This window comes from Cygnus olor, chromosome 10, assembly GCF_009769625.2.
Source record: "Cygnus olor isolate bCygOlo1 chromosome 10, bCygOlo1.pri.v2, whole genome shotgun sequence".
NCBI classification, from domain to species: Eukaryota; Metazoa; Chordata; class Aves; order Anseriformes; family Anatidae; genus Cygnus; species Cygnus olor.
In genome coordinates, this window is record NC_049178.1 from 16,294,889 (window position 1) to 16,317,738 (window position 22,850).

The 22,850-nt window shown below is 48.5% G+C and overlaps 1 protein-coding gene across 1 annotated transcript in view; it reads left to right on the plus strand.

The window, feature by feature from the left end:
• Positions 1–1,827: 1,827 nt before the first annotated feature.
• LOC121075643 (monocarboxylate transporter 2-like) overlaps positions 1,828–22,850 on the plus strand; it is a 33,256-nt gene continuing 12,233 nt past the window's right edge. Inside the window, exons 1-2 of the mRNA XM_040569134.1 lie at positions 1,828–2,044; positions 11,436–11,537. Of these exons, the coding sequence (XP_040425068.1) occupies positions 1,828–2,044; positions 11,436–11,537 (319 nt within the window). The remainder of the gene's footprint in view (positions 2,045–11,435; positions 11,538–22,850) is intronic.

Consider the following 22,850-nt stretch of genomic DNA (forward strand, 5'->3'; position numbering starts at 1 on the left):
CCCTGTATTTCCTGTAATATCTGGAAATCTCATCCAAAAGCAATGAGGTATTCTCCTTGTCCAGGGCAGCTTTTCTTTCCATGACCTTTAGTTGCAACAGGAATGACCAGCAGTGTAGGGTGGATAAACCTGGGTTAGTGAGTTAGTAACAAGGACAAGAGGGAGGCTCTGGGACAATATTTTTTATGAGAGGAGTAGAAAATAAACATTTAGGGCAAGCTGAGAGTTTACGAACCAGATTTCATTGTATTTATACATCATGGTTGAACTGGCTTTCAGCTGCTTCTGTTAATGCTGTGTGTTCAAGTCACGATCTGGGGGTTCCCCAGCATACAACTGAGGCAGACGAGGAGAAACGTGTCTGCCTATTGTGTGTGCACTGGTTGTCCAGGCATAGGGGGAGCACGAAGCCTGCAGCATGAAGCCCCCATAGTAGTGTTATGGCCTGACAGCTGTAAAAGCAAAGGAAAGAAGGCATGAATTCAGGAGTTTGTCTGTAGACATATCATCAGCTTAAAATAATAGTCTTTTTCCTTACTGTTCCAATTGGGTGCTCCTACTTACAGTTTGAATCCAAACGTCTCAAGAAGCGAAGGACTCTCAGATAGATGAAAATTACATGGGACCTTCCCTGAGTATTTTTTTTTCCAAGATAAACAAATGTGCCTGTCTTCCCAGTGAGCTGACTGCTACCTCTGAGGTTCAGCAGAATGTGTCCAGCTGATACCTGTGTCCACTCTTCCCATTAGCTCTGATGATGCCCTTTCCTACCAGCTTCTCCTGCTTCTGAGTTTGCAGTAGATAAAGGCCTTTCCTCTGAGGACAAAAATCCACCTTTTTGTCCACAAAGACGCAGCTGCGCCCCCCGGCACCCTTTGCTATGGGAGCTGCTCCTCTCCCCTCTGGTTTGATGTCTTGGGCCTTGACAAGAGATTTGTGGATTAACTCCTGAGATGCATATAGTTTTTTTTTTAAAAAACAAAAAACAAAACACTTTTTTTTTTAAAATTATTGTTTTTAGCGGCTAGGGAATATGGGAAGAATGCAAATGAGTGAAAGCCGTCTTTGATCCGTGTTGCTCCTGAGCGTAATCTGCTAACCTGGCAGGAGCTAGGCACGAGTGGAATTGCTGCCCCTACGTAGGAAGGAACTTCAACCGCTTTGCAAGCAGTCGCTCGCAGTTTGCTTGTTGGCTTGGGGAAAGCAAGCGGCCGAGAGAGCCCCATCCCGGTACAGGACAGGGGAGCTGGCTGCACTGTGGGGCCAATTGCCTGCTGCTCACATTATGGGATTTATTCTTTTAAGCAGGGGTAAGCTGAAATCGAAGTTTTCCACCCACATCTGAAAAACAAGCAATGGAGTGTTTACCCTGAAAACGGCATGAGTGTGGCATCTCCCTCTCTCCAAGGGACAGGTTGAGCGACGGAGTGAGGACCAACCTCCAGGAGCCAGCCCTGAGGTGAGACACCAAGCTGCTGTCCAGGCGGGGGGCAGGCATTCGCTTCGCTTCGAAATGGGCCTGTCCCTCAGCACAGAAGCTGTGGGAGTCTTTTAAGGACATGTATTTAAAATACAGGTGGAAGAGCTGGGCAGGGTTATTGAAGAGGGAAGGGTGATTTTTCTTGTGTTTGATTTGCACAGTAAAACTTGTAATAGCCAGCAAGATATAAAGGCTTCAAGAGTGAGTGTTTCTCTCTACTTCTAAATAATTGTACTATTAAATAAAATGATGCCTGGATGTACGATATGCACGTTCTGTAAAACACACACGTATTTTGCTCTGCAGGACACTGGGAAGTGGTTTGTGCTCTGAGGTCTGGATTGACGATGTCTCCTCCAGTCCCTTCGGACCTGGGCTACATCCCCCCCGATGGTGGATGGGGCTGGGCAGTGGTGTTTGGGGCCTCCATCTCGGTTGGGTTTGCATACACCTTTCCTAAAGCTTTCACAATCTACTTTAAAGAGCTTCAGGCTGTTTACAGCATCTCCTACAGCCAGATTGCCTGGATAACTTCCATCATGTGTGCTACCACCTACGGAGGAGGTAAGTGAAGCAAGACCTCATCTTTCTTTGTATCAGAGGAGGTCAGAGCTCTACACCAAAAGGGGGGGGAGGGGGTGAACATATTTCTTTGAGAAAGTTCTTGGAAAGATCCCAAAACCCCAAAATTGGCTTTCTGTTTTCTTATGTTGTGCATTGGCAAAACACAGAAAACCAGCACTGCTGGATATTTTATTGATAACATATACGATGTCATCAGTTCTTGTTATTTCATCAGGAATCTTGCTGTGTTTGGCTTGGAGCTTGGCCACAGGGGAATTATTTTAAACCTGGACAGTTATTTCAGCATATTCAGTATTACAGCTTTTGTCCTGCTCCTCTTCTTGGCTTTCTTTTTGAAATAAAAAATATGTTTCTGGCACTCATGATTGTAGGGATGATATTGGAAGCTTGAAACCTAAAACTCAGCTGGTGAACAGGCACAGCATACATGCATGTAGATGTTGAGTTAGTATGTAAACGTGTCTTTAAATATTACCTAATTCTGTTGCCAAATTTTTGCTGTAAATTTTTAAGGGATGAAGTTTTAGATTTCTGTAAGGAGAATCTCTCTGAAAGGACAAATGTGTCCCCTGGTCACTTCAGGTTAAAATGTTCACTGAGTGCTTGTCCCTTGGCTGCAAACATCGCTGTTGTGCAGAGCTCCCAGGAAGGTATTGCTTGTCCTTGTAATGAAATCACTGAGTGGATGCGCTCAGAGGGATGCTTGCCTCAGATACTGATGCCAGGTATTATCCTGCCACTTTGATCTAAGCAGCTGGTGTGTATCTTGCAATTAATGATTAGTAGATTACTGTCTTGGTTTTAGGTTGCTGGCGCTTTGTGAGGTGCAGCTGTCAGGAGTTACTGCTTGGCCATTAGCAGAGCCTTGGTTCTTAGCTTGTGTTGCAAGGGTGAAATGTAAAAGGATTAACACCAAGAGCCACACCAGCTCACACCCAGCACCTCAGTACCTCAGGAAAGAGCTCTTCATGGTGATAAAAAAGCTGCTGTGTGAAATGGCCTCAGAGGCAGTGAGAAGGCTTCACTGGGGCCTTGGGCCTACAGTCTCAGAAGGATGGAAGTTCACTTCTAGGGCTATTAAATCAGCAGGTCTAACGAGCACGTATTTCCCTTTGAAACAATGAGTGTATATTCTGTAACCACTGTGGCTGTTGTGGTTTCATGTCAGGAGAGCAAAATGAAAGGCTGAGCAAAAGGCTGGAAAGGTTCATGTTGGGGATTCAGGCTGTGCGTGGCTGCTACAGGCCTGATTTCCTTGGGATGGCTGCTCGGTGCCCTCTGAGATCTAGATGTCTGAAACTGAGCACCTTTAGGGATGTCTCAGACCAACTGACATTTCTGGCTTACCCCCCGCCTCCCCCTCTCCCCCCACCTTCCCACATTCTCTGAGCTATCTTCAACAACCTGATGAAGATGGAGGGGAGAATTGAGCATGGAGACTGGTGTGAGTGATCTTGATGGGGGAAGCAGCCACTACAGCGTAAAACTTGAGGTTTTCGTCATTGGTCTTCAAATACTGACACTTTTGACACCCTGTTGCTGCAGAGCTATCACTATAAGCTGCAGCCACATGTGCAAGTGCCTGATGTTTCCAGGTGTCAGATGTAAGAACAGGGGGATGTCAGCATTAGCGAGGAAATACAAGATGCTGTCCTGGCTGGCAGAATCAAGATGACTTCTCCTTTTCAGCATTACCTTTACCATCACACAGCCTTTAGGTTAAGAACTCACTACTGGTAGGACTGGTTTCCTACACTACCTCTCCTGGCCTTTTCGCAGGCACTGTACCCATGCTAACTGCCATAAGGGCACCTTTTCTTGCTGGGGCTCTGTCCCGTGGTGCAGTAGCTGTTGCTCTGAGCTTCTCTCAGTTTTAAAATCACTGTAGCATCTGGGTTTTAAAAATGAACTACCAAAATAATGTATCTTTGGGAAAAAAAAAAAGAAAGTCTCATGACGAATGTCTGTATAAAGATTATAGACTTTTCTAGAATTAAGGAAGATCAATTATCTACTCTGTTCTTGCAAATGATTAATAATTCTAAGCATTTTCTCATCATGTTCTCATCTTTCAGAAGTTGTTTCCTGTAAGTGGTGCTGACATCTCCATAGATCTGACAGCAGCATCATGCTTAATTATCATAGAGGAGGGAATGGTAATAATAACAGATTTAGTAGTTTCATCTCAGAAAATAAATATCTTTGAATGAATAAGTAATTGAATACTCAATTTGATCTTCCTTTCACACACCAGCATAAATATAGAGTGATCCTGCAGCAACCGGCAAAGCTGCGTGCCTTGTTTGAGGGAGGAGGAAAGCACCAGCAAGACTTGCCAGGGAGGTTGAGGGTACCCAGGGGATGCCTTCAGGGGGAATTATGCCTTCAAACCCCAACTTTAGTTTTACAATGTTCAGAAATGCCACAGCCAACTATATACAAAGTACTACTGTAGGGGAGTGTAAGTTTCTTAGCACTAGAGAAATTAAACAAAACAAAACAAAAGCTTCAAAAATGTTGGATATTGCTTCTGGGTGAAATTTTGGCTGCACTGAAGTCCACAGGCACTTTGCCATCACCTTTAGTGGAGCCAGGATTTCACCTTTCAGCTGCAAATTTTGATCTGCTAATCCATAATGCTAGAAGCCTGGAAAATTTCAGCCCCAAGCATGATATTTAGGAAAGGAGGCTGAGAAGTGAATGAAATTTTAGAAATGAATTGTGTGTCTGTAAACACTTGGTTTCCCAAAGGTCTCTGGGACTGTTAAGTGATGGAGTGTCCTATAAACATGACCCAAGTAATGAGTGCATCTCTGAAGCCTGCCTCACGAGGGGTCGTGCCTGTGGCAACTGGGGGGCTCTTGGGAAGGTCGGTCTGCAAAGCCGGGATTACAGCAAGCTTGAGCAAACACTGTGCTTGGACCAAAAATCTCCTCTCTTTGATCTCATAGGGCAGAATGGACGTACAGTGTCAAAAGTTCAACAAGCTCCTAGAGAACAATCTGTGTAAGACCTTGAAAGTTAATACTAAAGCATCGTGCTTGATCTGCTGGACAACGGTCAGCCAGAAGGGCAAAGAAACAGGGGAAATGCAGGCTCAGGAGTGCGGCTGAGTTTACCTACAGAAATACTGCGTGTTGCATCACCCTGTGCTAAGGGCACAGAGGACTGATCCGCGTTACAGAGACATTGTACACAGCTGCCCACACTACCTGGTGCATGAATAATCCTTTCCCTTGATTCTGTTTCATGTTTCCATACCAAAGTATTCGACTGAATTGTAGCAGGAGCAGGCTGGGTGTTCTCCGTCCCGTGCAGAGGAGCTGGTTATGTGCAGCGTGGCCGCAGGAGTTACCCTGCAGTCCTGCTTCCCCCTGCTCCCTCTCAGAGTTTATCAGCCTCAGAGGTGATGAGAGCTGTGTGGTCACAGCGAGCCTGGCTTCTGCTGGCTGCGTCCTTGTCCTTGAAGCAAGTCAAAAGTGCCCTACTTCTGTGTAGCCAAGGGGTTGCTGCTCTCAGGGCGCTGAAGTCCCAGAGGGAGGCTTCTGGGGGGATCAATGGAAGAGCAGGAACCCTCAAGCAGTTGCAGTCACTCATCACGACAATTTTCTTTGCTGGAACAAAACAAAACAAAACAAAAAGTTCCAGCTGCCTCTTTGGGACAGTTTTTCTGCAGGTTTAACTGACTCTAAGGCCTTGAATACTTGGGTGAGGGAGGGTTAACTCTGGGGGGAAAATACCTTTGTTATGTAATGGCTCAGAGTACTATGACCTTCAAACAATGGTGTCCCAGAGACTACCTGCAGACCGGTGTGATGTCCCCCTGTGCTCTGGCTGAGGAGGTCCTGGCCCTCAATTCAGATTCAGACAGCACCACACAGTGCCAGCTTTCTGCTGTTTCCAAGAGGGAATTGCTTTTCTTGGTGCCCCTGTAAAATCTCTCATCTCCCAAACATCAGGAGAGTTTAATGGGATCTAAAGCTCTCCACCTTGTTGAAGTGTTACTTGCCCTTCTGTCCTATTGCTAAAGACCCGAGTGTTTATTTGTGACAAGACAGCCTTGGAGGTGGGCTGGAAGCAGCGGTGGTCTTCTGGCCCCTGCTGTGCCACAGATACTTAGGGCCATGCCTTGGAGAAGCTGCTTGTGGAGGGGCTGGAAATCTTTGAACCCTGCAGCCACAGTGCACTGGGGTTTTGACAGTCTGAACTGCTGCAGGTCTTCTCCACCTGGTTCTTTTTCATTGAAATGAATAAGGAAACTCTCACAAGAATATTTCCATCAGAAGCTCCAGGATGCTTTGTGTGCTTTCACTTCAAAATAAGACCAAGTAGGCAAAGTGGGTAAGGCAAACTGGAGTAAGACGGGATATAGTACTAATTTTACTTTGCCAACACCAAAAGGCCTTTTTTCACTACATGTTTAACTTGAGCAAAGAGGTATGAACTCGTTAGCCTGTGATGAAACCTTTCAGAGAGGAAGACAAAGCTTGAGCCCAGGACTGGAGAGCTGCGGGTGGGAGCACAGAGGATCCCACACCGTGTCCTTCGGTGAATCTCCTGCTTTCGGTACAAATGAGAGTGACGTGCTGCTCCGGGTAAAGTGTAATTGTACCTCCAACACGACCTTCCACCCCAGCTGTTTGTTTGCCTGTGTCTGTGTGCACAATTTGAAATGCCACTCGCTTGGCTTTTAGTGATGTTTGAGAAAAACACGGTATCTGTGCTAATTTTTGGCCAGTCAGGGCTTGGTGTAGCCAGACATCTGCCATTCAAGTTAATAGCTGAACTCTCTGTGTGTCTTTGGGTCTTTCAGCTCTGTTGTTTTTCCCTTCCTATGCAGTCATTTTCCAAATATAACAAAGCAAAGCCCTACTGGGATTAAGATGTAAATGAGATGAAGATGCAATAGCAAAGGAATAATTTGCTTTAATTCCCGAGTGAAAACATTCCAATTATTAGATTTAAATTAATTGTAGCCATCTTCTTACCAACACAACTGTTCCTGTTTGGGCTACTGATTAAACCCCTGCAACAGGGGAAAAGCAGAAGAAGTGGCGCCGCTGCTGGCTTTGTGTTTTGGTCTCAGGGAAACCCGTGCTTTCCGCAGCGGTGCTTCACGTACCTGGCCGGCTGGATGGCGCGATGCAGAGCTGGAGCCATTCAAGGGTTTCACTGGTGTTTGAATTCCTCTGCCCGCCTGGCCTCTGCAGTGCTATTAATACCACAGCTTAGCAAAAAAAAAACAAGTTTGATGTTTCATAACTTTCCGTTTTGACCTTCCTTGGCCCCCTTGTAAAACACCACTGGGTGCAAATCAGAGGCGCGAGGCTAAGCCAGCCACCTCGACAGCCTCCAGCAGCACAGAAATCCCTCATCCCCACATGGTGTCACCCCACTGCTGGGTGCAGGGACGTGTGGGGCTGGGGACTGTGCCCACAGCCAGCCAAAGATCTTACACCAGCGCAGAGAGGCTGCCTGGGAATCAAAAGTGTCCTCAAAATAGCCTTTGTCAAGGGATGGGGACTGGCCGCGGTGCTGCTGCATCCTTACCTGGGAACCGCTGGGCAGAGTGAGGTTCCCTTTAATTAATACCTTGAGCATGACAATATTAGCAGTAAATCCCTGAATGCTGGAGGTCTGGTGGCTGAACTCTGAGGAATGTGTTGTGTCAGCCCAGCTGCGCTCAGTGGTGAGCAGAGGCCAGTCAGTCTCTGCTTACCTGGGAGGGAAGCATTCGTCAGTCCCCAGGCTTGAATTTTGTCACTGCATTTGGCTGGGGCCCAGAGCAGAGAATTTTGCTGAATTCAAACCTTTTCCCAAATAGTAATCTATATTAGTATGGACTGATCCCTCAGAAAAAGATTATTATGAAAATAAATGCACGTGCCTATTTTCAGAGGGCTGGGCTATCTCTTTCCTAAGACAGATTGCAAAAGTACCGGTATTGCATCCTGGGTCACTGAGCGTGGCCCTTAGGTTTTGTGGACAAAACTGCATATAATCTCATTCATAAATTGAGAAGTAATTTCAGCCTCAGCCGTGGATTGGACTTTGCTGCTGACACATTTTATGAGAAAATAGAAAATGAGAAAATGTTTTGAGAAACACAGCCACGCTGTGGCAATGAGTACTACAGACATTTGAAAGAAGTGCCATTACATCTTTAGCTGCTCACTTTACCCAATGCTGTTGTGAAGCAGCAGAGCTAGGGACAGATTTTTATTTTTATTTTTATTTTTTCTTTTTCTTAATGTGGAAGCAATTTGTAAAGCCTTTAATTGACTTTCAAAGGCTCAGTGAAGGAAAAACACTGTTGGGGTTACAGAGCTGTAGCTCCTACCTTCAGCTGCAATAAAACTGCTGTGTGTAGAAGGCTTCAGATAAAATTCTTTCCTAATACCAAAGTGGCCCACTGAGGATAAAAATAAATGCTTTCCATTCTCAGGGGAGGCCGGGTTTTTTTTTTTTTTCCCTTTTTTATTATTATTTATTTTTGGTGAAAGGAAATCACTCAGACTGTCAAGACTAGTCACTTCTATTTTTGTCCTTTTATTTTTGTGTCCTTACGTCTTAAAGATTCTTATTTATCAAGCCGTAGGCTTCAATAAATGAAGGATGTTTGCTTATAAAAATCCAGACGTAAAGTATCTATGGGGACTGCCATGGAAAGCTTTGCAAAGAGTGGAAGATGGACACTTTTGAGGGGAAAAAAGAGCAGGTTCAGCCTCTGACCCATCCCCAGCCCCTTTCCCCCTTTGCCCCTCTTCTTGAAGAAGCTCCGGAGCTAAGTGCTGGGGATACAATCACAGTCACTTATTTACATGGAGGGTTGTGATAGGGAAATGAGTTTGTTGAAAAGGTATTGTGCAATTTTAATGAATTTTCTTGCTGCTTGCCAACAAGTTAAAAATCCTGCCCTCCAGGAAGCATCTGGTTGCCATGGATGGGTGAGTGGAGCCTGGCCCCGGGGGCTGTGCTCCTACCCGCAGGGGGGGCATGCACATAGGCAGCTGCCCCACATCTCCCCACATTGCTAGCAAGTCCTTTTTGACCTAGTGAGCCCAGAATTTCTGCTGTCAGGCTTTTTCGTGGAAGAAACCCTCCCTCTGCCCTCAGATGGTCGTGTTCTGCTTGTGAGCATCTCGTCAGAGCGGCAACACCTGTGCAGATGGTTTTCAGGTGTCTTTAGAAATCATTTGTCCCCCCAATAGCTCCTGCTGCAACTGCTTTTCTCCTCCCATTTTGTTTGCAACCAGTTTGTGTTAATGTTTACCCAGAGGGTGCCAAGCCAGTGTTTGCTGCAGAGGAAATTCTTTAAATTACACCAAATTTAACAGTTCTGCAGAAGGAAACTCTCCTATTTGCAGCATTGTACCTGCTTCTGCATCCCTCTGCTCCAGGGGGTTCCCACCAGCACTGCACCCCCTGCACAGTGCTAAGGATGTGCCTTTCTTCGCTCTTGGGTGTGGTTGTTTATATGTGCTCACATTTCTTCATTTTTGGCAGAAGACAGAAACCAACCACTAAAACTTGATTAGAAAAACTCCAGGAATCCCAAGCCCTCTGTAGGAAAATGGGAGAAAACCATCCCAGCCCCTTCGCCGTCGCCTTGTTCAGCTGCAGACAGGGATTTTCATACTGGGGAGACTTCCATCGCGCCCTGCAATGGCAGAATTTCTGTTTGCAGGGCTGCATTGTAAAAGCTTGCTGTAAGGGTGCCTGCAGCTCATAAAGTGGCTCCGGGCTGCACAGGACAAAATTCGCCAGCTCATCGTGCTGTGGCCCTGCACCCGTGAGTCAAGGTCTCCTGCTCTTTTTAAGTTTACTCAGTTTTATAGGAAGAAAGAAATAGTAGTAATAAAACATCTTACAGACGTGTTGTAAGGAGATCTTTAAAGCTGTAGATTAACTGCACCGGGCAAATTACTGAGCAAGGCACCGATTCCTTCCCCCTCTCTGTTATTGCCTAATTGCCTTTCGAGAAAAATGGGATTTCTGGTACCAGGGGCTGTTTGGGGAGCGTTGGAGGGAGGATGGAAATAGGGAGGAGGGGAGACCCTTCTTGTTTCATTACAGATTGGCATGTTTACACCTGAACTGAAAGGGATAACTATTAAAATCTTGTTATTTCGGATTTAGCAATTTGTGGTGCTGAAGTGAGAAGGAGCACCACATGGGATCAGTGAGCTCCATCTCCCCTTGTCCTTGGGGGAAGCCAAGGCGGGCACACAAAATCAGCCCAAATCGTACCCCAGCCCTCGTGGTTACACACCGGGGGACGGAGGTCTCCCTCTCCGAGGCTGAAGGCAGAGCCGAAGGTGGCAGGGTGTGGTGCTCGCCTGCCATAACCATCCGAATTTGCACAGAACTGGGGCCGAGGAGGCTTGTGGGTGAATTCCTCCGAGACCCGCAGTTACTTGAGGCAGGAGGAGACAAGGTGGAGCAAGACACAAGTCTGGCAGCAAGGCTGCAACTTTCTAGCAAGAGGAAACAGTACTAGTGTTTCCCCAAAAAGACTTCAGTGGAAAAAGTGGAAAATACAGTGAATAAGGGAGAGTAGACGGTGACTGTACATCTGCCCAAATCTGCTGCGACATAGTGGTATGGGTACGGGACAGCAGGGCACAGCTGTGTAATGGGGAGGGAAGAGGGCTGGTAGAAACAGGAAAAAAATCATAATTTCCGTTTAAATGACTGCGGATATTTTAATTAGCCCCAGTGGGCTGGTTGGGTGCCGGTGCTCGGCATTGTTGGGTGGTGAGAAAAAAAAAAGAAAAAGGGAAAAGCAGGTAAACCCAGAGGGGGCTCGGTCTGCTGGCTGTGCGGGGCGGGTCCCATGTGGGGCTGTCCCGCGTGGGGCGGTGCAGAATCGCCCTCCCCGAGGGGCTCAGTGCCGCGATCCCACAGGTGGGTGCTGCTGCGTGGGGGTGCGGGGACCCACACGTGGCTGGGGCTGTCCTGGGGGGTTGTCCAGGGGTGGGGGCTGCACCAGGTTGGAGCCGGCATTTTTAATCATAGCCACGTCCACGGGGTGTTTCCAGCGCTTTCCGCCCCAGTGGCACTACCGATGTTCTTCGCGATAACGGCGACGCTGCAGAGGGGACACTAAAAATTAATCAACAGCCCGAAGCTGCGTGGGGGCAATGCTGTGGTCGCAGCCTGGGGCAGCGCTGCCGGCACTGACGCTGCCCGTTTGCGCTTTTATTTTGCAGGGCTTCCTGAGGAGCGCTGGGTGCCCGCTCACGTCCCCCAGCCATGCCGTCCCCTGCTAATGCAGGGCCAGCCCCCGGCCCCCCGGACGGTGGCTGGGGCTGGGTCGTGGTCTTTGGTGCTTTCATTTCTATCGGCTTTGCCTACGCCTTCCCCAAAGGCATAGCCATCTTCTTCAAAGAGATCCAGGGTTTCTTTGACACGTCCTATAGCGAGATCGCGTGGGTCTCCTCCATCATGCTGGCCACCACGTACGGCGCAGGTGAGTAAGCCTGCCCCGGCTGCCGGGGTGGGTTTGCTGCACAGCAGAAATTAGTCAGAATTCTCCTCTCCGGGGCAGCGTACAGGGAAGGCGATGGTGTCCTTCTGAGCTGCTTTATCAGCAGGTTTATCTTCTGATCCTATTTCCAACTTCGTTCAGGGAAATGTGTCCATATGCAGAGTGCAGATGAACTAAGGGGTGTTTTTTGGGATTAAACTGGTGCCAGCTGGGATTTTCAAACCAGCCTGGTTCTTATCAAAAGTTTCATTTTCTGTGCCTTTTGGGCATGTGGGGGACTCCAAATACCTTCAGAAATGTTGTCTGTGACCAGCTCGGTGCTGACATCCCCGACATTTCCAGCTGGGTTTGCAGCACCTTTGTCGCTTTTCAAAATGGGATCCACTTCAATGCTATGGGCACGGAGCCATGCGCAAGCCTCTATAAAGGCGTGCCGCATCCTCAGCAGCAGAGGCTGAAATTCATGGCATGCCCCAGTGCTGTGCCCCGTCCCCAGCCCTGGGCTGCCTCGGGGGCTTCTGCCTCCTGGGCACCATCTCAGCAGCCTCCTGGCCGCTCTCCTGCCTCCAGCACCATGAGCAAAGCATGGCTGGGGGGGTGTTTGCTGTCCAGAAGTCAGATAACCTCCGAAGCTTTCTGTGGGCATCACTAAAACAGCCCAGAGAGCAGGCTGGTGTCAAACAGCTGGGTCTGGGGCACAGCCGAGGGTGAGCACAGAGTAGAACAGTAGCTGAAGCAGCTGCTGGTTTGTTGTGGCAGGTTGTAATTACAGCGATGAAATCACCAGGGTCAATCATTCTTATCACTTGTAAAGCAGTGCATATAACTTTGTTCTTTTTTAAAATCATTTTGATAGCACACTAATGACTCAATGAAAAGCTCGGTCTGCCTTTGATTAAATCTGCAAGTGCAGGTAGACAGGAACCGTGCTCTGTAATTGCAGGAAACTTCATCAATATTTGTCCTGGCTCTTAAATAAATTCTGAAAATATTCTTTGTTTCTAAAAAGGGAATTTTGATTTCCTCAGTAATGCACCGTAGTTTTTTTTAGAGAGAGTCGGTAATGAAAGTAACGATGCTTTGTACTGTAAAGGTTTTGCGAAGTGGAAGCGATTCTTGGATCAGACCCTACTGTGATGGTGGATCACAGTGTGAAGACTTGGTCCCTGTGACAGTATCTGGTTTGAGTTCCCAACCAAGAACCTACAAATGCAGCAGCAGTTCAGGAAGGCAAATCCTCTGCTTGAGTCGGTGCCGCTGTCCCAGGCCACCTCGACAGGATGCTGAGCCCAAGCCCTGGGTTGTGCTGAGGCAGAGAAAAACATTTTTGCTTCAGCCCTCACAATATAAATAAGCAGCCAGCAGTAAAAAGCAAGCAGTCAGGCTCTGTATGGGCTGAGCAGGAGCTGATGGCAAGTGAATTACTGGGGAACGGGGGCCAGAGAGAAACACTGCTGTGGGAGGCAGGCAAAAAGAGTGCTTCTCATTTATGTATTACTTAAGCTCTGCTTTACAGGGCTGGGGTACATTTCAGCCTGATTAGCTGGTTTCAGTTTGGGTTTCCTGTGATGTGGAACGCTTCTGAGGCAGTCAGGGAGGGGAAAAAGGAGCAGCAGCCAGCCCATGCCTGTGGTGTGTTCAGCTGCCTACAGGGGAGGGTCTAGGAAGCTGCATGGTTTAGAAGTCAAAGAGAGATGAGTAATTTCTGGTACAAAAAGTATGTGAATGTGGGGAGGCTGCTGTAAATTTTGTGGCTGGTACTGAAATTGCACAAAGTCTCGGGTAGGTGTTACCTGGGGCTGAAGGCACCTTGGTGATGATCTCGGGATTTCAACCAGCTTGCAGCAGCCACCCATCGGTGTGGATACCATCACCCGGAGTGATGCTGTGGGAAGCCCTGCTCTGCTGCGGGGCGGGGGGAGACCCTGATGGAGCATCCCCAAATAATATCCTCTCTGCAGACCACCGTGTGCCAGAGCAGTCTGCCAGCTCTGCTGGCACCGCCAGCTCGCTCGGCTCCTCTGCCCCATGCCGCCGGCGCCTTGGCAGCGTGCCTTTGGAGGGTCTGATGCCCTGCCTGATAACAGCTTTTGTTTGCAAACATCCTCAGGAAGCAGTCCCTCACTTCCTTGGCATGCTTTTTGGTGTGGGGACTTGTTTTTAGGTGGTGCTGCTTACTGTAAACAGAGCGTGTGCTTGCATTTCATAAACAGTGCAAATGGAGCTCGTTTTCGGAAAACGCTCGTGTGAACTCACCCAGATCCGCAGTGGAGCAGCTCGGCTGACTGGGACAGCATGGACACAGATTCACAGTGACCACCTGAGGCTGTGGCTTCTAGCACCAGAACAACACAAATTTTTCAGCCTGAGACCGAAAATCAGGAGCCGAGACCATTTCTGCCCTTCACTTTTGGTTCCGTTCCCCACGGAACGTGTTTTACACCAGCCGCAGCTCTGGCAATATATATTGCAGAAGTTTTAATGTGTCTTATCCCCCAGTTTCTTAATCCGAACGAGGTTGCAGAAAGCAATCCTGGCCCTCTAACACAGGCAGTAAAACAGATTAGTGTGCAGTAAAGCAGACAGCCTGGACTTTATGGCATGGCACTTGTGCCTCTCCCCAGTGCTCGTGTTGAGCTGCAGCACGTTTCTGTCTGTGGAGAGCAAACCTCTGGGCGAGGAGCATGAGGGAACATTGCTGTTCTCTGCCCAAATCCCCCAGGGCGAAACTCGGTCGGTCTGATAAAGAAGGATTTCCGTTTTGCAATGTCTCCGCTCTTTTCTTGCACGGGGTGAAGGCTCGCCCCATGTGGAGGGGTGGCAGAGCAGAGCCAGTGCCTGGTGCAGAGGGAAGGCTTACTGGGCCACGCAGAGCTGCCCCTTCCCATCTTTGGGGTGACACATTTCAGCCCAGGCCACCAATGGGTCCCTGGAGATAACCACTGCCATGGGAAAGCAGCGGGCAGAGGAGCCCCCAGGAAAGGAAAGATAAGCAACACTAATTTGGTGGAGATTTAGTCACCCTATCCAGCACCGGGGGAAGCATCCAGACATGTTAAAAATAAGAAACACCGACACTACTAATGTAACAGCAGCGATGTTCTCATAGCTGCTACGGGCTCCTCTAAGGCGGTGAGGAGAGCAGGCAGGAGAAATGCCTTTTGTTATGGCCAGCTGGTAGAGCACTGAGGCTGCTTTCCGGCACACGGGCCAGAACAGAGGGAATAATTTAATACCTGGGACAATATTTGCATTTTCAATTTTATTTTTTATTTTTTAATGATAACTCTTTGTGGCCAAAACAGTCATTTCAGCTGGTAAGCTTGGGTAGCTGGGGCTAGCATGGGAGACATCTGACATTTTATTCTCATTTTGAAGAACCTTATTTATTTATTTATTTATGCTATTGCTGTGCAGCTGAGTCTTGTGTCTGTGTTTGTATAGATTTTGTAGATGTAAATCTGTGCTACTTGTTTTGTCCCTTAATACACAAAAACAAAACCAAAAACATGCATGAGGACTGTACCCTGTTCTTGTTCTGCATGGAGTGCCGTGGAGTCTTTGCCTTGGTCTCGCCATATGCTGCTGTGATGCCTTCCAGATCTCCACGTTGATGTTCTTACGTATCCAAATTTCTATTTAAATTAGGGAATTGCCTTCTGCCTATTTTACAAAGAGACAGAGAGCCACCTTTAGCAAATACAACAAAACCGAGAGTGTTTCTGAAGTAAAAACCTTATCCCAAAGCCAGCCAGTGTTATTTATTTATATACCATTTATATATTTATTTATATTTCATTTATATTTATTTATATATCATTTATATATAACAAGGTATTATATATCTTGTTATTTATTATTTATTGTTTTGAAACTGGATGAAATGTCTGAAGTTTTAATTCTGGAGATGCCCAGTAACTGAGTCTTTTCTCCAAAGAAACTTTCTCCCAGAGCTTGTAACTGCTTAATAGAGCATCAGCTAAAGCAGCACGGAAAAGATTGGGAAGTTGAAAGTCAACCACTGACCTTGAACATTTAATCCAAAATTTTATAGCCGTATTTTATTACATTGCTGGCATGATAAATTGCAGTGACAGGTTTAGAAAGGACCTTACAACATGCAGTGGCATAAAGCTATATTAATAATGAGTTTGATTCTGCAGTTCTTAACTTAATCAAAACTGTGTACGCTCTCTTATGGTCTGGACCGAACCCCACTGAAACCCACTCTGCCTCCAGAAGACCTCACCCAGCTCTCTCCACCCATCCCAAGCACTTGCAAATAGCTCTGAAGCTAACCACAGCACTAACAGGGGAAACTGAGGCAAGGAAAGGAGGTGTTTTTCCAAGGAGAAGCAGCAAATGGTGACAGCTGAGGCCAGCCTGCGGGATGTGCAAGCTCTCTGCGAGCTGGTTTTGGTGCAGACAGGGTCCTGATGGGCAGGAGGTGCCCTGACTGGTGGAGCCAGGTGGTTTTCTGTGTGTCCTGCCCAAAGCTCGGTGCCATTGACAGCATTGACAGTAAAGTATTATACATCGGTGCTCCCTAGTTATGTGCTTACAGTGGTGGTTCCACAAAAAAATTCAAATGGGGCTTTCACTAGGATTTGCCCGGACACGCACATGTCAGCCTGGGTTTCTTTGTAGGCTGGAAGAAGGACTCCACAATGGCTATCTGGCATCCTGCTGCAGCATTACCTGCGGTGGACAGGCAGAAGCACAGCTCAGCAGCGTGGTGCTGGATGCCTCCTTTGCTTACTGTGGCCACCTCTTGGAGTCCCACCAAGTCAGTGAGCCTCCCCGTGTCATTGAAACAAGGAGTCTTCCCACACCGAGGCACTCCCTGGTGTAGCAGCACCATTATCGGCATGGGTTTTGTTAAGGAAACCGGGTGAAGAATGATTTGATTTCTGTAATAGATGGCACTGCAGATTCATATACTTCTCCTGGCTCTCAGAGAGCACTCAAGCCCTGCAAGGTCACCACGTATGTGCTTATATTTTTTATTTTTTTAAATAGCCCTGTTCTAGTTAAGAACGATAATAGCTATAGGTTCGGGTGAAATATTTCTGTATTCGTGGACTTGGTCACAAAGCTTTATCATTTTGCCCTTCATTGGAGCTAGCAAGGTCACCAGGCAGGAGTAATAGAGATGTGATAGACTTAATAAAAACAGAGATTAATAAGAATGAGGAAGAAGAAAGCAAAGGATTTTGGATGGGGAGTTGTTAATGCTTCACATGCAGGTATTAAGCCCAGGAGTAAGTTACAATCCCCTCCAAAAGGTAAAATACACGCACGCGAAGGATTCTTGCCCCGGTGAGGAGAGTATGTGTGTGTGTGCTGCTGCAGGAAGGGGTGTGAGGACGTTCATGCCAACCTGTCCTGTAGCACTGCAGTTATTCTGCCCGTGGGTGGCTCTCCAGTATAAATGCTCTCTTGGTCAAATTGCATAGGGTTTCTAGGAGGTGGACAAAGCCCCTGGAGGACATGCCCAGTAGGGGCTGTTTGCCTGTAGAGCAGGGTGTAAAGGACGCTAACCAAGGGCTGCTGATCTCAAGGAATAGGTGTTTCAGCTTTGGAGGGAACAGATCTGTAGCTGGGCTTCAAGATGGAAGGGATAAAAGACTGTGGTCCTGCCAAAGCAAAAGCTAAAAAAGTTATCAGGAAAAAAATTCAAAAAACGTGAAGTCGGGACCTGCTGCAGGTGAGCAGCTGTGGGCCGCTAAGATCCAAGCCAGCAGCCTGGGGAAGGCGCTGAGCGCAAGCAGCCGTGTGCTCGGCACCTGCCACACTGTCCCCTCGCAGGAGCAGTTATTTAATTGCCTAAATATGAAGTGACATGAGGGACCTTGGCTCCTGCCCCGGTTTTGGAGCTTTTGGCCTGTGGCTCCTCCGTACGCTTCAGTTGTGCAGTCTGGAAATTGAAATGCCGAGGCACTGATCAGATAAGATTGCTGGATAAGGACGAGGACGCTTTGTCTCTCTGAAACTTGGGTCTTGCCTGCTTTGTTTTCCTATTGTTTTTTTCTTAACATCAGGATGCTTCTGTAGCAAATGCATGTATGTGTGATGGGAGGTCAGGTTCCCTGACTTTCCAAGGGCATGTCTAGCAGGGGAGGCTGCTGCAGCTCGGTTTGCGCCCCAGGTTATTATCCCCACAGGTTTTTCAGCTGGCTGTGGTGCCCATGCCTGGGAGACCCAGCACCGCAGGGCAGGGACGGACCAGCCTGATGACCGAGGAGAACATGTCCAGCCAGGCTCGCCCATGCCTGGCTCTTTCATCTCACAGTGGTCATGCTACAACGGCCCCGCTCTGCAGCATTTGCCCCAGCTCTACTAGCAATGCCATCACCCCCTTTAATGTACGGAGCGTTTTCCTCGCCCACAAGGAGGCAAGAGGCAGCTTCTAGCAACTCGTTAGCTATGGGAGCTGCTATGGCATATGTTGGACTTAAACTTCACTCAAAACTGCTGACTTGCAATGCAAAGCAATAGTAACAGAAGGCATCAGGGCATTTTAGGGGCAGACAGGTGTTTGGAAACTGCCCTTTGGGGAATGGCTGAGGGCTATGTGACACCAGGACTGTCACCTGGGGCACTTGTTTCCTGTGGTTTGTCCTCCAGCCCCAGTGCGTGTGGTTGTCCTGTCTGCAGCTGCACTGCCTGGGGAAGCGAGGGGGTGCTCCTCCACCACTGCCAGTCCAAAACAAAGCAGCTGAACCCAAAAGCCAAGACTAGTAATGGACTGTGTTATTACCAGGTGCCAGCAAGTCTTCTCGAGAAGTCTGGAGCAGGCCCTGGTGATAAACACGTAAGAGCACGAGCCCTCCAGGTGTCCTGGACCTCAGACTTCTCTAGCAAGGCACAAGACCCGAAAAGCTGCAAGTTTTACCCTTCCCATCCCTTTCCCCCTGCTTTGCAACAGTGCCCTGTGCTTTCTTGGGCTGTGCATCATTAGTGGGTGCTGATTGCTAATGCTGACCCCCAGGCCTGGATGCTGGTGTGTGCTGGCAGCACGTTAATAACGCGGGGGCACTTATTTCATTGCCTGCGTAACGAGGAGGCTGCTCCGCCACAAGGGGTGGTGCCCTGCTGGGTGAATTACGAGGCCAATGGCAGTGTTGTTATTCCACTGAGGGAATGAGATTATTACTGAGGAAATCACAGGCCTGCTCCTGTTGTTGTTTTACTACTAGCGTAATAACAGACCTTGTTTTATTAGGATAAATGATTTTCCCCTTTTCCTCCCAGCTCCTCCTCACGTCCCCAGCGACTCCACGTAGTCAGCTCCAGTCCTGTCCGGCCGAGCTCTGGAGCTTTATCTGTGTTTTCACAGCAGTTTGGAGACTAAGAACTATCTGGGCACTTCTTCTGGCGTCTCTGCACAACGATAGCTCCTGTCACCACAGGAATCTGGGAGAAGCTGAGCAGTGCCTGCAGCCCAGCACTGGGGACAGCGGTGATCCCAAACCTGCCACCACTGGGGCTCAACACCGTGGGCTGCTTTAAAGAGTTGCTGTTTTATCATCTGCACGGCCATCGACTGCTCTTAGCAGCAGAAACACGGTGTTTGCAGTGGCTCTGTGCCACTTTACACGGTCAGAAGGTCAGCCTTGTGAAATCTGGAATAAGCCGCACGTTGCACAGAGGCCTCTGGGGTGCGGGGCTGCCTGAGCCCTGCGCTGAAATATTTCAACGGAAATTCAGCCAGGCCAGGTTCTGCTGACTAGGGGGAAATTCATTTCTGTTAGTATTAGGTTAAGTTAAAAAAAATCACAAACCAGACAAATAAGGTATATAGATGTGGTCAGAGGTATGGGAGAGAAAAATGCTTTAAATAGAGCCCTTGTTAAAAACACCTTGGTGTTTTGCACCAACACTGGAAGTTTTGCACCTCATAAAAAATTCATAAGCCTTACTGAGAAAAACAGAAAAGCAATTCAGGTGTCTATTTTTTGAGCACTGTCATACTTGCAGGAGTTTAAGGCAGTCTGGATTGATATTTCTTGTTAAATGCCACGTCTGTGTTACCATCCTGCCCAGATCATAGTTCAGTGGCTCAAAAAGAATAAATGACAAGATGGTCTGGCTTCAGGGGGGAGTGGACGGGAGAGCCCAGGGTGTTTTGCATTTTCTTTATGGTCTTGCAATCTCCTCTTCAGGGTCCTTTTCACTTCTACAGACACAAAACTCAAGGTGAAAAGTAATTGGACAAGCTAACAAATGAGCCAGGGCTTGCTTGCTTTCCCACCGGCAAGTTGCTGTGTTCTGCCTGCCACCAGGATCAGCTGCTTTGACATGGCCTTCCGTGTATCAGCTAACAACTAATGGAAAGCTGCCACAGGTGTGAGAAAAGAGAGGCTTTATACAGGACAGGCACTAAACCAGTATGATTTATGTGGGCTGAGGATAGTGCTTTCAATTACATCAGTCTTCCAGGAGTGCCGTGAGCCCAGCAGCATCTTTAGGGGATATTTGGTGCGAACTGTTGCTCCGCAGGCTGCAGAGTTTTATGACAGGCAGCACACCCGTTTTCTGCTCCACAAGTGTCTGGGGTGCAAAATAAGGTGTTTCTGACCTGGCTTTCCTTCTTCTTCCCCAGTGGATGATGGTAGCTCCCCTGAAGATCATGTGTGTCCCTCAGCAGTGCAAGGAGCAGAGCTGCAGGCACAGCTCTGAGCGAAGCCAGCAGCAGGAGCAGGCTCAGCTTCCTCCTGTGCCTGTCTCTGTCTGGTGCCATCCCCCTTGCAATGGATGATAAGTGATCTCTGAGGCTGGAAGTTCATCAGGAAGCCACTTCCTGGGGTGTGGAAGGGGCTGCCTTGTTTCCTAAGGCTGGATGGGTGGGAAGTGCCATCCCTTCCCATAGAGAAGCACCAGCTGCTGGCAACCCCACATCAGCAGCCTTGTCTTTGTAATGCAGCAAGGTGCAAGGGAACGGCTGAATTTTAGTTCTAGCTTCCCCGTTAGAAGTTCCATGCGATCTCTGCCATGGTGGGGAGGTTGTGGGGATGATGCTGGCTCAGTGACACTGTGCTGGTCCCCAAGAGGACACAAACTGGGGACACGCTCCACAGCTGAAGTGACTTTAGCTCCTCACCATGACTTTTGAGGAACTCTGAAAGCATTCATCAAAACCTCTGCAAGGTCAGGCCAGGTAAACGGCAGCTTCCTGAGCACTTGGCCAGCTACATCTCCTGCCCCGTCCTTGCCTGCCTCTGTTAATTAAGAGACAAAAATCACCTTGCCTCCTGCTCCTGCTGCCGTCAGCTCGCAGGCAGGCGGGGTGGTTTCGTTTGAATTCGAGGCCAGGGAGCCTGTGGTTCCTGCGTGTTTGACCAGGCAGGTGCGAGCAAGTCAAGGTGCCTTGGGATCTAAGCTGCACGCGCTGTTGCTGTAATTGTTTTCGGTGTGGTAATGCACTGCATCTTTATTCTTCTCATGCATGCTGCATAACCAGTAAATGACAGGTCCTGCTTTTTCAATTCCTCTGTGTTTCCAGGGGCTGTCACACTTTTAATTTTTGCAATAGCTGCAAGCAAAGCAGTAATCATGTTTCCTATTTCCCACGACTGTGGTGCTGGCTTTGTTGTTCTTAATTCCTCTCCTTGACTCGAGCTATTTCATGTTCTCTAAAGCTTCCCAGAACGCTGAGGCTTAATCTGGCGTTTGATGGCTGATGGGCTCCCCGCGGGACAAGCGCTGTGGGTGGCATGTGGCAAGGCAGGGCAGGAGAGGTGCCTGGGATCTGTCGGGGGTGACAATGATCACTGAAGACATCAGAGCAGGGTGAAGGTGTACGTGTCTGTGATTCGTGCCCCAATTGGCAGGGTTTGCGTGCCGCAGAGCGCACAGCTATGTGACATATCGCGTGCTCCACTTTCTCCTGAGAGATGGGACAGCTTCTGAAAGGCTGCTCTTAAAGCCCATGGACAATCGCCTCTACGTTTCTGTAGGTCTAAATGACTTAAGTGGAAGTAATTTGGGGGATGTGATTTGCTTCGGTGCCTTTCAGGGGTCTGCTCAGGACTGTTACAAAAGCTTTGCCCTGTGAGCAGCAGCTCAGGGAGGTGTGGTTTCCCACCCGGTGCTTTCCCTGCAGGTTGTCGTGGCCTTTGCTGTGGGTGCTCCACTGTATGGAAAGGTCAGTGAAGATGCTCTGCTCCCGGCCTTCTCTTCTAACTGGCTGCACTCGGTATCTTCGAGGTCTCCAGCCCTCAGTCCTGTGTGGGTGAGGCTGGTCAGGGAGCCCAAATGCTGTCACACACGTGTGCTGTGATCCCAAATGCTGTGCTGCTTTAGCAAAGAAAGCTCATGGTGCCTTCAAGTTAGAAGGTTTCGGGTGTGAAAGAGAAAGGTTTAGATTGCTTCTGAAGTTATTCTCCATTCCCTGTGAGCACGGCCCAGCGCAGGCTGCTGGCACCTCTGAGACCACAGCTCCTCACCCAGACAGGCAAACAGACGGGACTGATTATCCCCCTGTAAAACTGATAGCACATCCGACAGCAGGTGAAGGCTGCTTGTGGAAGGTCACACAGACCTGCTGCAAAGCGTTGCTGAGAGATCCCATTGACTGTTGCTGTGGCCAGGAAAGACAAGACCAGGGAGCAATTGCAGATTCATGGCTTAGTGAGTGATGGCTGGAAAGCTGAGATGTCGTTGAGGACACTGTGTTCATTGAGGCTGCCGCGGGGGCACAGCCTCGTGCTCTCATTAGCAAAGACATTGGTTGAGATATGGGTGTTTGCTTTCATCTCCAGCCTCTCCTCTGGGATGGCCCCATAGCCAGGAAGCAGAGCAGCGTGTGTCCCAACTTCAGCACCTTCCAGCTCATCATCTGCTGTCATGCTCCAAACCCATCATTACCGATGGGTGAAGCCAACATGACAGCTCAAGGAGTGAGAGGGACATGGATCTGTATTTCTTTTCTTGAGGTGGATGCTGCATGAGTAGGATGTGTGGGAGCATTCTGCTTTGGTTGTCACAGCTGGCACTTCTCTCCCCAGGAGCTGCCCCCAGTCTGAGCAGGAGACAGGCTTTATCAGGAGTCTTACGGGCTTGAGTGCTCTGCTCCGTGGTACGGCATCCCATAGTTTTAGGGCTATCATGAAAGCCCCCTTCCAGCAGGAGAAGGTAATTGAAACCACTTTTTCATAGCTGAGTAATTAGATTGATTCTGGAGCAATGCGGGCATGTGGAAAATTGAAAAACAAGTCGTGTGCCCTTAGGCTGCAGACGAGTGTGGTGGTGCCTTTCCTGAGGAACGCCGGCTGCATCTCTTGGATTACAGGG